The sequence below is a fragment of the Liolophura sinensis genome, chromosome 9 (assembly GCF_032854445.1).
Source record: "Liolophura sinensis isolate JHLJ2023 chromosome 9, CUHK_Ljap_v2, whole genome shotgun sequence".
Classification (NCBI taxonomy): domain Eukaryota; kingdom Metazoa; phylum Mollusca; class Polyplacophora; order Chitonida; family Chitonidae; genus Liolophura; species Liolophura sinensis.
The window spans coordinates 26,760,705-26,774,557 of record NC_088303.1 but is presented as its reverse complement, the minus strand read 5'-3'; the positions used below and the strand labels follow the sequence as shown (position 1 = coordinate 26,774,557).

At 41.6% G+C, this 13,853-nt stretch overlaps 1 protein-coding gene across 1 annotated transcript; it reads right to left on the bottom strand.

Annotated features, from left to right (window-relative positions):
• Positions 1 to 261: 261 nt before the first annotated feature.
• LOC135475211 (ikaros family zinc finger protein-like) lies at positions 262 to 12,263 on the bottom strand. Its single transcript, XM_064755021.1, has 2 exons — positions 12,088 to 12,263; positions 262 to 3,889 (listed from the first exon to the last, which is right to left on the bottom strand). The coding sequence occupies exons 1-2, from the start codon at positions 12,160 to 12,162 to the stop codon at positions 2,387 to 2,389; spliced, it is 1,578 nt and encodes a 525-aa protein (XP_064611091.1). The 5' UTR covers positions 12,163 to 12,263; the 3' UTR covers positions 262 to 2,386.
• Positions 12,264 to 13,853: the final 1,590 nt, after the last annotated feature.

The following is a 13,853-nucleotide window of genomic DNA, read 5'->3' as shown; positions in this document are numbered from 1 at the left end:
AAACAAAATGCATCTTTGGCCAAGGATTCAACATTATTGGGACCATAGATATTGCTAACATTTAGAAAATAAAACAGTGTTAAAGTATGCAAAGTGTGCTACATAAAATGGAACTAACAATAAAGAATTAAGTTTGATGCAATATGCCATTAAAAAGTATACATGCATGAAATGAACCTAATATAAAAAATGAATTCTACAAAATTACTGCTAACGAAAACAAGATTTTTTGACTAAATATGTATAACTTACAGAAATAATTGTCATTTAAAAATCACATTTCCCTTAGTCTCAAACCCTGTACAAATGCGTGCGTTACACGTAATGTGAACGTATCAGCTCGCACATCCTTAGAAGACTTAGGTTTGTATTTAATTTGTTCATCTGATTTGTTTATCTCTCACGAATGCCATGCACCTTCCGATTACTGTCATTAAGACTCCACGAACATCGAAAGCGGAGAAATTCTCAAAAGGTCCGCCCAAGGCTGGAATTGAACCTGTACCTCGTGTCATAACCTTACTTTGCCATGCCCTACTCGCCCCAAGTATATAGTTATATAACAGATGACGTAAGATAACAATCATATCCACATTAACTTCAGATCTATAAACTTCTATCTAGATGACAAACTGCAATCAAACTAACATTCTATGATTAAAAACATTAAAAGTAGATCTCTAAAAATATATTCAGTTTTAAAGCTTAAAATGAATCACATAAATGCCATGTTGTACCTTGGCCACACAGAATTACAACTAAATCTTAACTGTAATTCTCATTATGAATCTTTCCATACATAAAACCTTTAAAAATCTAACAGCCACCTAGAAAAGACACTTTGAAAAAGTGTACACAAGAATAAAACATAGATTACTATGCGTCCTTTTATAACTGTACTGAAATTTGCACAATATGGCTTTGACAGCTAGTATCTTTGGAGTAGTCGGGTTTCATCGTGGTCAACTGATTCAGAAATAAACAAAAAGAAAAACTTGCATCGCGTGTGATTTCAGCCCTAGGAAGAGCATGTGACATAGATCATCGATAACTACTGACCAGTTGCACAATTCCCGTACGCATCATTCACTCCTAAAGTAACACTGTGCATCCGCATTCCTGTGATCGCCATCAAGCTGCCAGGGCATTTGTGGCCACTGCGCAGGGTTTCTGGTGCCAGATCGAGGTAGCTGCACATGCGCTTTTGCAGTTATGGTGGCCATCGTGATGAGATTGTCCACACCTTTTGATGGTTCTAATTTCCAAGCCCTTGAGCCTGTGGAGACCGATTTCATTACAAGTAAACGTCATATATAGTAAATAAACACGAAATCCGGTGTCAATTAATTTTAATTCCGTGCCTGCCATGAAAATCGCCCTACGCCTTGGTGACATCGGTGAAAACAGGTCACTACCTATCTCTTGCGTGTAACTATGTCCTTATCTAAATCTTCAGTATGTTAATCTCCTTATTTTGGGTATTGGTAATAATGGTTCTTTTGAAATTGATAATAAGCGACACAGACAGAGCTCTCTTTGAGTATAGAAGTGGTATAGAGAGATGAATGGCTAAATACTGTGTGCCTAACATTATGCCACAAAGGTTCACTCTATATCACAGAGCCAAACGCAGATGCCACATTACGTGTGTTACTTAAATAACACATTGCTGGGGATCCACCAGAGATAATATCTGGTCCTGAATTTACAGTGTGTTATAGGGACGGTCTAATATTCCCGATGCGATGTTGGCAATGATCTAATCTAATGAGTACTTTGTCGGGAATAATTACCGCAGACTAAACACTGTAGGTAACTAAACAAACTGTTGTGAAAGTGGACTACATGCATGTATACCAGTTTACTGGCCTTCTTATTATTGCTAAACGCAGATACAGATGCGATTATAATGGCCTAAAAGCTTTTTGTGGCATACTCATATAATATGTGAGGTTCCGCTCTAAAGAGTTGTCAACATTTTAATTTAGCAATAGTGTTAAATATATACCATAGAGATGACAGTATGTAATTTGTTTCCATCAACAGGAAATGTTAAAAACGATAAACATAAACCGTGTCCTAATATATGCAAGAGAAACTATAGGGGTATGCTCAATTGCCTCCAAGATTATGGCGCGAATATAGTATGGTTATGCAATACACAATAACATGAACAGTGCTCTTTGGTTTGGGTTGGTTTTCCTAAAATTACTGAAAATTACATAGACTCACTTTCCGTTTTATGATATTTCAAGTAAACTTAAAGTACTGGTATATTAAGTATCTAAATGCGTTACCTGGAATGATCCACTAATTATATGTGGGGTAACTCTAAATCTTGTAGACATTTAAAGATGGGACATTATTCTATTCACCTCTGCTAAAGTTAATTATGTTGCTGATTTACAAAATGGAGGTTGAAGTCGTTTTTGTCCTTGCAGAGAGCATGACAGATACGACATTCCCATGGATTGTTGGAGTCATGGAGAGAACTGTGCAGAAAATACAGACCACGTTCACGGAATAGGATCCCGCAGTGCTTACACTCGAACAGACGACCCTGTGAGGCGTAGTACGATATGACGTCATCCAGGTCGGGAAATCCCGGCAGAGGGCTAGTGTGCTGGACCGAGGCAGATCTCATGGGGGGTCGTGGACCCACGGTGATGGAGATCTGGGGAGAAGTCCGACCCGCCCCAATCGTGAACGTACCGCCCGTCTCCTGAGATTTGTTCACTAGGCTCTGCAGGGTGGTCAACAATTCAGTGACGTTTGTCGTTGAGTCGGCACCCGTGTTGGACGAGTCCACTGTGCGGCCGGGGGAGTAGCCCTGGGAGGTCGAGTCCATGGGCGTCATAGTGTCGCTCAGGCGTCGGGAAGCGAGATCCACCAACGCATTGAAACTGGACGAGTCCCGGCGAGCGGGGGGTGTAAAACTATAGTCACTCCCCGGCCGTGGGGTTGTGGGTGTGGCCGGGTCGCTGAGAGAAGAGTCGGAGTGACTCAGTCTGGGGATGCTTGACATGGACACGTTCTTCGGTCCCTCCGCGGGGGATCCGTGTGTTAAGGACAGCGGATAGAGCCCGTGGGGTTGTGACATGGGCACGCTCCCGGGAGAGGGGTGTTCCTGTTTGACAATCACTGTACCGAACTCACTGCTGGGTGTGCCTGTTCGGTGAGCAAGTTGATGGCAGAGGTTCTCCAGACGCTTTCCGGCTTCGTGGCCGCTGCTGTACAACGAGGGTGGCTGGAAGTGTGACGACATACCGGAAGTCGTTGTCGCTTGCCGCTTTGTTTGGAAGGTATCTATGGATGGAAGTGGTCCCTGATTGGTCGACATCCTCAGGTCGATGCTCTCGGCAGGAGTGTCATCGAAAGAGGGTCGGTTTCTGTCGCGTGTGTCCATCACCTGTGGCGGATGAGTGTCCACAATATGACGGCTCAGCTCCTCCTGGGAAGGGGCGGTAAATCCGCACGTACTACACTGCAGTAAGCCTCTGGGATGGGCCAACAGATGGCGCTGTAGTTGATCATCTCTGTCAAACTTCTTGTGACAAAGATAACAACCGTAAGGTTTTCGGTGTGTCATTCTGTGCTGGATTAAGTTAGAGCGGGCAGCAAACCGCTTGTCACACATTGTACATGCGTACGGCTTGATTCCAAAGTGTATGTTCTGGTGCTCCAGCAAAATGTTCTTGTATCCGAAACGGCGGTGACAAATGTTACATTCGAACGGTTTCTCCTTGACGTGAGTAATCCGAAGATGGCGAATAAGTCCATTCTTGTAGCCGAACGTCTTTTCACATAGAGCACAGACATAGTTATCTCCGACTTTCTCGTAATCCGGCCTCTCCAAGGATGAGATCAGAGCATACGCCTCCTCCACTTCCTGTCAAATACATAAACTCAAGTTAGTACTCACGTACATCAATTAACAAAAGTACAGATTTATGTAATGTAGGAAGAAAATTTATTTACGCTTGAGCAAGAAAGATATGTTTATGTGTATACTTGGAGTTGCATGTTCTTAGCAATTGTTCAGTCATAGAACGACAAGGAGTCAACGACAAAGATGTAGGACCAAACAACATGTAATTTTGTACGAGTGCAATACTACGTTATCCTCTCAGCAACTACACAACGTGCTGTTTACAATGAGGTTCGCTACTATAACTCGAAGCGTTTATTGATTTATATAATAGCACCTAACAAAACTGCTATACCTAGATGGATTATAGATGTGCCTGTCAGAATTTCCATTGTTCAACATCAGATCGCAACTCAATCATCAGTACATGTACTGGAGTGCACTTGCATGGGAAAGTAAAACAAGAACCTTTTATCTTTTGCTTCTCTGACAATAAATGAAGAATTCTGATATATAAAAATTATATCTATTCATGGTACGTGGGAAGGTCTTCCAGCAACATGCGGATGGACGTGGATTTCCCCCGGTCTCTGTCCGGTTTCCTCCCGCCGCTGTCGTGTAAGTGAAATATTCTTGCGTGAAACACCAATCAAATAAATAAATTGATCAAGTTGTTTCTTGATTCAAAATATATGTAGTTGCGGTCCTCGATTTAGATCTTTTAAACCTGATTTATAGACGGCTTGCAGATTAAAGAGTAGCGTTTGTGCATCCAAGGCAAGCGTTTGCCGATTGCAGGTCAGCATTTGCAGATTGAAGGCAGGCGTTTGTAAACTGAAGACCAGCATTTGCCGTTTGAAGACCAGCGTTTGTAAATTGAAGGCCAGCATTTGTCGACTGAAGACTAGCATTTGCGGACTGAAGGCCGGCGTTTGCAAATAAAAGCTAGCGTTTGCAAATTGAAAGTCAGCGTTTGCAGATTGAAGGTCAGTTTTGTCGACTGAAGACTAGAAATTGCGGACTGAAGGCTAGATTTTGTAAGTTGAAAGCCAGCGTTTGGTTCTTCCAAATATGGGAATGGGAACTTTTTTGAATCAGTGATTTCATGATAATTATTGGATTATCCAATAAGAAAATGCAGCGTTCCCGCCTGTGCAGAATAATTACTAATCATTATGAAAAACGTCAAGCAACGAAAATGCCATGATTACCAAACACAAAATGTTAAAAATGAAGCGACTTAGATTTGAATCTTGTTTTTCCGCTAACAAGGGAGACACCCTGATTTCACGTCTAAAACTCCGCTTAGGAGAGTTACCTCCCTTGTGCACTGACCTCGTACAAATTAGCTTCATGTATGTCAGGAACCATCCGTACAGAATTTGCTCCCAATTGTTAATTCCCCTTTTCGACATATTATTTCCATATCATGACCTTGCAAAGAACTCAATTTCATGTCATTCCAACCACATGTATTTACTTATCTCATGGAATGTTTTTAAAGTCACACTCAAGATCTTTTCCCTTGAAAAGAGAGGGTACACAATAGGCGGATTTTTTTCGCTTGTAGGTGCGAATTTAAACGCCCGCGAAACACGCTGACAATATTCCCAGCATAGCTGTAGACGCACTACGCCAATTTTGCCGTTGATCGTGGTCAGTAGGTTTATGTCATGTGACCCAGTAATCTATATCACACAAGCAGAGTTTCACAGTTCAACACAATTCCGTGTTGTTTCATTGGTCAGTTCGATCGTCTCGATCGTTGAAATTTGCTGGAGCGGGCACACCACGCGGAAAGAGTGAAATCGCCATTGCATTCAAGTTCTCCACTAGTATCTGACATCTTTGAAACAAGTGGAGCGGACAAGATCGCCTGCGAAATACGCCGTCTCCAGAGCGGATACATTAGGCGGATTTTTAGAATTCACAAAATACGCCTGTACGACCGAAAAAATACGTCTGGTTTGTCCCCGGCTTTACGGGTTTTGGAAACCAGCATGCCGGAGGAAAACCTCGTTTATTCTTTCGTTATTGATTAACTTTCCCACATGTGACTTACGGATATGCGCACCATATTGGGGGAGAAATGTTCCTCAACGAATGTTAAACTCCGCAAATTGGCACACGAGTTTCGTCGACTGCGTATAAGGCTTTATGAATGGGGGGGAAAGCGCGTCAGGAAGCCACAAATTCCCTGTCCAAGACCGGTATTGAACACCCACTTTATGTGTCGTAGCGATTGAAAGACCTCAAGTGCCTCAACCACTAAGCCACGGTCTTGTTTCACACCGGATTAGTTCATTGCAATCTGTTTTCACGTCGTTGTTACACCAAGTTACTGCACAGAATAAAAGGTACTTTTCTTGTCATTTTAAGGCCGCATATTTAAATGTATTTCTCTTCTTTGGCGTGCACACAAAACTATAACATCGTACACCAACAGAAAAGCTATCAGAAAGTATGCGATCAGAAAGTGATCAGCATAGGGGTTCACGTGTATGCCATCCACTGCTAATCTAGAAAATGGTTTCTATACTGATAACAGTCCGTCAAAGGATTCATTTACAAATGGAGAATTTATTGGTTCGAACAGACAATTATATAGCAGCCGTCAACCAATATGGAAGTTCCAGGTTAATAATTACAATTCCCAAAACGACGAACCAGTAAAAATCTAAAAAGGTATATATTTATTTATTTATTTATTTATTTGATTGGTGTTTTACGCCGTACTCAAGAATATTTCACTTATACGACAGCGGTCAGCATTATTGTGGGAGGAAACCGGGCAGAGCCAGGGGGAAACCCACGACCATCCGCGGGTTGCTGAGAGACCTTCCCAATTACGGCCGGAGAAGAAGCCAGTATGAGCTGGACTTGAACTCACAGCGACCGCATTGGTGAGAGGTTTCTGGGTCATTATGCTGCTCTAGCGCGCTAACCAATTGAGCCAGGGAGGTCCCAAAAAGAAGGAATATAAAGTGCGACATTAGAACCGAATCGTGCAAAGGGAACAATTTTCTGTAATGTCGGATAGCTCCACGGCAAGTTCTAGGAATTAGACATGAAGTAGAGTGCCAGAGACTCTGGACATTCTGACCATTTTACTTACACGAGAATTATAAAGCTGAATTAGACTCAGTCATGAAGTCACACCTTTTAGAAGCCAACATTATCATCGTCTAAAAACACAAATCCGTGATGATGACATAAACGGAAGAGCTGACTTAATTTCTCAAATTACAGAAGCGAGAATTCCAGTGAACAGATAGCAGAAAGTCTAAGACCATGGTCATTGCAGCACATGCGTCACTTTCTACCGTTCGCTTTACATCACTGTCACCTATAACAAATTTTGTGCAGAAAACTTGAACAACGCCGAGGTGAATGGGGTCACAGTGATGAGACAGGATGTAATATGAGAAAAGACAAACATGATTCTCAACAAAACCTAAAACAATTTTACTGAATGCTGATTAAATAGTTCGCGGGTGGACAGAGGCGATGAGGCTAAGCCTAAACAAGCCTACGTACATCTCACTGACTCCAAGGGACAATCTTTTCTAGTGGCTATGATGTAAAGCGGAAGGTAGAGAGCGACACATGCGCTATAAGGAGTATGAGTCTGAGACTAGGTGTTACTTCAACGACTTGTAAGCGACAAGTTAGTGTAAATCTGACTTCAGTGAAATTGTGTTTACCCTATATGCTGTCCATGGCACGTAAGCGTTAACTGACACTCAAATATCACATAATAACAGTATAATTATACGACAGTTAATTTCGTCCCGCAATTACTTTCCTCCACAATTAGTTGTTACAAATATGCCAAAAGTCTGCAAAAATATCTAGAATAACAGGGTACTTTACATAGAGCCCGGCACAACGAGCCCTCACATACAAAAGGCTACGGACCTGTCATATATCTGCATGCACAAAGGCGTGTGACTGTCGCAACATGTGTACTGCCTGGCGTGTATGTATAGCTTACAGATCTCATGAATAGTCCATGTAATCTGTCAGCTGCATAAAATTTAGGATGTATCATTACCGGGGAAACGTTGTGACTTCAAATGAGATTCATGCGATTATTTTGACACCCAGAGCTGTAGGCCTACATGACTATAATGTTTGTATAAATGACATAATGTCCATATTGTTTTATTTTAATCCGTTTGTGTTTTCGACAAAATGGGACAGTGCATATACCATGACTCAGTCCATCAGCTCGGCATTTCACACGCGGCAAACTGAGTTGTTGAAAGCTAAAAAGAATTCTATCAAACTGATAAACTGATTTATGGAATGACTGTACTTTTTAAAGTTATTAGATGTGTACATGGGCCGTATCTTCTGGACCGTACATTACCCATATATCGTCAGGCGTAGAAATCATATTCTCATCTATACTACATATCTATGACAGAAGTAAACGTAACCAAACAAGTTACTCGGTGTTAGACTGGATTCGAACTCTTCCCGGTTCATTCTGCGCGGCTGCATATTCAGCCATCGATTGGAGAAGTAGAATAAATACATTCCTGTAGTCTGTTGAGTTATACAAACATGGTGTGAGCAGAGGCCCTGTGCTAAAGTAATCTGACACTGACTCAAGTCCAGGAGACATGTACACCCGTTCCTATACTCATAGGTTACCATACAGCTTTCCAACTAGTCCGTCACCGTAGTCAACACGCTTCGCCTTTTGTATGCACCCGTTATCTGTGTATACAAATGCGGCGTAACCATGGCGATAACCCGACCGGGCCAGGCACTTTAAACACAATTAATCGGGGCTCCCTAGAGTGGGGTCAAAAGCTTGAGACAAGAAAATTTTGTGATTTTCACTTACAAACCTCATCCTTGATATCGCAGTGCATCATATCGGTAGGCATGCAGGGTCCATTCATGTTTTCAGAAACAATCATTTAACCCTTTCCGCAGTAACCCTTGTCCGTTTCGGAAATAAGTCCACTGAACAGTGTAATGCTCACTTACCATGCAAAAAGGAGAGAAAAATGCTCAAAACTTCGGAAAAGGTTAAAATCGCTCAGGCATATCATCATAGTGTCAAGTTTCAAGATCCACATAAAGCTGCACACCACGCAGGTGTAGTTTAGTGACTGTCACACCTCGGAAAGGTGTTAAGATTTTTAACCTACATGTTTAAGGGTGCCTTATTACTAAAGTCGGAAATGTCAGTTTCCTTTCAGATTCATTTCCATTGCACCGGTATATAAAATGCAATTTACGTACTTGAAGCCGCTATATTCGGAGCACAGGACTGACTGTATATAAAGTTTGAGAACGAATACGTTTTTCAGCTCTATTTCCAGTGAACTGGCAACGCCAAAACAAACACATCGCTCAGAGTTGTCAAAAGACTGTTCAAACAGCTCACAGGTGCAGACTGACAGTGTGTGCATGTGTGCAGTCTTCAGCCAGCAACTGTCGCATTGCAATTGCATGACCTCGTTTAGGGGCGGCAAAATGTAGGGCAAGTACCACACATACACAGCGATGAGTAGCGGTATATGTGTATTCCTACAGATACATAGCAGCAGCGGTATTCGAAGTAACAAACTATATCTAGATATGTATAGCAGCAGCTGTATTAAACGTAACAAACTATATCTGGATACATATCAGGAGCGGCATTCAATGTAACAAATACATCCGATCAAATATCTGGAGTGGTATTCAAGGTAACAAACTACATTCAGATACATAGCAGGAACTACACCCAGCTGAGACTGAGTTCGGATCAAACCAGCAGCTAATGGAAAAGGTGGTGATTCAAGATGGTATCCTTCAGAATTGTAACAACATAAATGGAGACTGACATGGCATTTATTCTTTTTTCAGAAATCAACATATTGTCTACTGCTGGTTATTTTACTTAAACTTTAGAAAAACCTGTAACATCCTTAATTTGTTACGTCATGGAATTACCCTTTATATACTAGTTTGCAATAGTATTCATTTTGTTTAATTCGCTACACACTGAAATGTAATTCTTGGCATTCGATGTTTTGGCTTATAATATAAGAATGGTAATAAATTTTGTTTGTGACAAAAACTGCGAATACATCTTTTAGGGATACCATGTACAACTACACCAAAGGCCTTGTTCTCCATTTTAAATGTTCCATGAGAATGCCAAGAATTGTCAAGAATGTTCCATGAAGTTCTTTTACTCTAAGACCTGCATTATCATCCCTTCTTCCACATCCATGAGGTACTTACGCGAAGAGTTGCAATTGCAAGGAAAGAATGACTGAAGTACTATAACTGTTCACCATAATATTCCGGTCTTATCGTGACGACAGTATGCTTAAATATTCGAATCAAGCGAGTCTTTGCATTTATTTGGCATTTATTTTGTATCTGAACAATATGTTGAACAATATCTTCAGACCTCCCGTTTTTGAAATCTCTCTTGACATTGGTTTCTTTATTTATTTTATTGGTGTTTTACGCCGTACTAAAGAATATTTCACTTATACGGCGGCAGCCAGCATTATGGTGGGAGGAAACCAGGCAGTGCTTGGGGGGAAACCCACGACCATCCTCAGGTTGCTGCAGACCTTCCCAATTACGGCCAGAGAGGAAGCCAGCATGAGAAGTGTAATAAAACGATAACCATTTAATCATATGGGATTTAGTCTAAATCAATCACCTTGATAAATCAATCACCCCCTGACGTTTTTGCACCTAAGAAAATAAAGAGCTCGTCAAGTGACGTAAGTGTACTGGGACGTATGATATTGCCACTCTTTTTTCACTGAGTGTTGCCATTTTTAGTTGAGTAGCGTGCTAATCAACTTCCTGACATTAGTAGGCAATGTTCATGGATATAATTAGTGCTTTATGATTACGTCGAAAACAGGCTTCGCACTTATTGATGGCGAACGTAATTCTCCTTAGATTTGAAGCTTAGATTTCATATACGATACCGCCAGAAATAAAAATGACCGAAAGGTATACGTTTGCTTAAATGAAGTCAAAACAGAAATGGAAAGTAGCTTAAATATATCCAGCTGATAACTTCGTACACAATCGTGACTGACTTATGACCGAGTTAAACCTATATCAACTGAATGCAAAGACATTTAGGACGAATGAACACCATGTAGCGTGAAACCGATGATAAGAGACAGAATGTATCTGACACTAAGCAGAAAAAACGAAAAAGGAATGAAATGTATGCAAAAGAATGCAAATTAAACAGATCGAAACGATTTAAATGAATGAAACTAAACAAACTCGACCAAAAGAAGCTGACTTAAACGTTGGAATTAATCAGACACAAACAGATTCGGTCCTATTTTAGAAACGGATCAGAGCACTTGGAATCTGAAACCTGAGACAATCGATCGTGTTTTTTTTTTTTTTTTTTTTTTTTAAATATGCCAGCTTATCTCATTTCGGACAGCATATCTGCCCTTTGGTTTGAACTGAGAACATTTAGTGGAATTTTGCTGAGGGCTGCTATATAGGGGCCGATCTAAACGTTGGCGGCTGACCAGTTGGATGAGTTTACTAAATAGAACCCATTCATCGAAATATATACCTGGATATCACTTTTTTCGGGAAATGACATAGGAAATATGTGGTATTAGGGACAGATGCCTGCAAGCCGTAGCCTAGGGTCTAAGGCTAGAGTACTAGCTGTCTAGTGTTAGCAACCTTGCTATGGGAATTTCAAGAAGGGCCGGAAAATCGTTTTGTTCCGCTGGTAACCTGATGAGGATTGCAGGCAGCTTGTTCCAGCCACCGTACCTATTCCGTTGTCGGCAAGAATTCGATAACGGCGCGTTAAGCTGAACTCATTATAACCGTTACTCTAACAGCTGGCTTCAAGCGTTGGCATGGCAGATATGGATTTTGGTCACGTGACTACGCTCAACTACCACCAAGTACCTGAATACGCCGTGTACTGTAGATTCAGATATGATATTGATGTATAACTATGGTGTTGACAATACGCGCAGATTCAGTGCTATGAATGCCAATGAAATCTATCATCAAGGAAATGACCAATGTCATTCTTTTGAACTAACATGAGGGAAATTTCTGAGAACGTACGATAAAGATCAGAGCAATTCTAGAAACGCCACTACATCTGCGTCAGTTTACTAGTAGAACTACATAGTACCTAGATGATATAGATCTTCGCGTCTCCTACTTGAATAGAGTTAACCTATTCTACGCACCATTTTCTGTCCGGTGATGCTAGGCGGGAATCCCGTCGGTCTGAAGCCATCCCGATTATCCCCTGTCATGTCCATCCTGACCCCGGCTTGTGGTCGGACAGCCGACAAGCTGCGGCCAGATGCGTTAACTGCCAGTAGCCTGGCCCTTCACTCCCCGGGCAGGCCGCGCTCACCTCTTCTTCCGCGGCGGCCGACGCTCGGGAGCTGCTCGTCGATAAACACTGCGGTCATGTGACCCCTCACCGCCAGCCTGATTTCGGCGAGGCTCGCGCTGTCTGGGTCACACACATATCACACGCTTAGCTTAATTGTCGGATTCAAAGCGACTTGTATAGGCTGCCTGGTAAAAGTTTATTACAAAGTACACACTGAATGAAAACCATTTACTAAGAAAATACTATAATGTTTTTGGGATATGCCGCATTTTATTGATACATCTCAGACATAGTTGCAACAAATTGTCTGAAATGAGAATCGAACTTCTGACACACATCCCAAGCCACGACGTATGGGCCAGTAAATCTAACAGAGCTACAAGAGTGATCTTGCTCTCTGTATGGAAGCCAATGAAGGCCATCATCGTACCATCCTTCATCGATTTTTCGACCGTCAATAATAAGGGCGCGTAGCGCTTACAAGGACATTGGCCCGAAAAGATGGTTTCATACCATCGCTTTCGTATCAATGCTTAGCGCCATCGTCCCATCGCTTTGTGTCGTTTCAGGCAATCTTTTCACACCATCATGCTATATGAATTCGCCCCATCGTAATATCGCATATCTTTACTGATGCATTGTGATATTATATTTTTATAGTTCCGTTTCCTGTGTGTCACTGCACAATTATCAGACGAAACGATGACACGAAACGATATGGTATAATGGTATGAAGAGATGTAACGATGACACGAACATGACACGTACCAAGACCATCGTGCCATCACTTCGTGCCATGGCATTATACGATGAAAGTGATTACCCGATGATACTACGCGATGTGACGATGATACGAAGTGATGAGACGATGGTACGAAGAGACGTGTCCATGACACGAATCGATGGGGCGATGGCACGAAGTGATCAGACAATGGCACGAAGCGATGTGACCATGAGACGAAGTGATGAGACGATGGTACGAAGAGACGTGTCCATGACACGAATCGATGAGGCGATGGCACGATGTGATCACACAATGGCACGAAGCGATGTGACGATGATACGAATCAATGAGACGATGATACGCGGAAGTGATGAGACGACGATATGAAGCGATGAGACGATGTTACTGTCTCATGGCTTCCTACCATCGTCGGACGATGCCTTAATCGGCTTCCATACTAATGTGTATTCATGTTTTAAGGTTCGTCTAGTGTAAATACATGTTGAACTAGAAAACGAGATCCGGGAATTTCAGTCCGAAGCTGGATTATACCTCTGACCTAAACGTGCTGGTGTGCCAATACTTTTCTGGTATGTGGCTTAAAGTTACATACCAATAAGGTCCATCGCTTTTAGTTGAATTCGTTTACAGTTTTCTTCGTGTATTGCTGATGTTCCTTATAACTGACTTAGCTTATAGTTGACCTTCTTTATGGTTATCTTCTCTTTTAGTTGCTTATATGCAATGTATGTAAATGTATGTATCTCAGTTATAATCGGTTAATTTTAATAGAGGGTTTGTTGTTTAGTGATGCTAGAATCTATTCTGTTTTTATGACAAATACTGTGTCACATTCAAAATACTATCCTGTTAGTCTAATTCAGTCC

Excerpts from the sequence above, each read along its gene's own strand:
- LOC135475211 (XM_064755021.1), bottom strand. The coding sequence starts at position 12,162 with ATGGACATGACAGGGGATAATCGGGATGGCTTCAGACCGACGGGATTC. Across the intron at positions 3,890-12,087 it reads GCATCACCGGACAGAAAATG|GAAGTGGAGGAGGCGTATGC; the intron begins GTGCGTAGAATA and ends TGTATTTGACAG.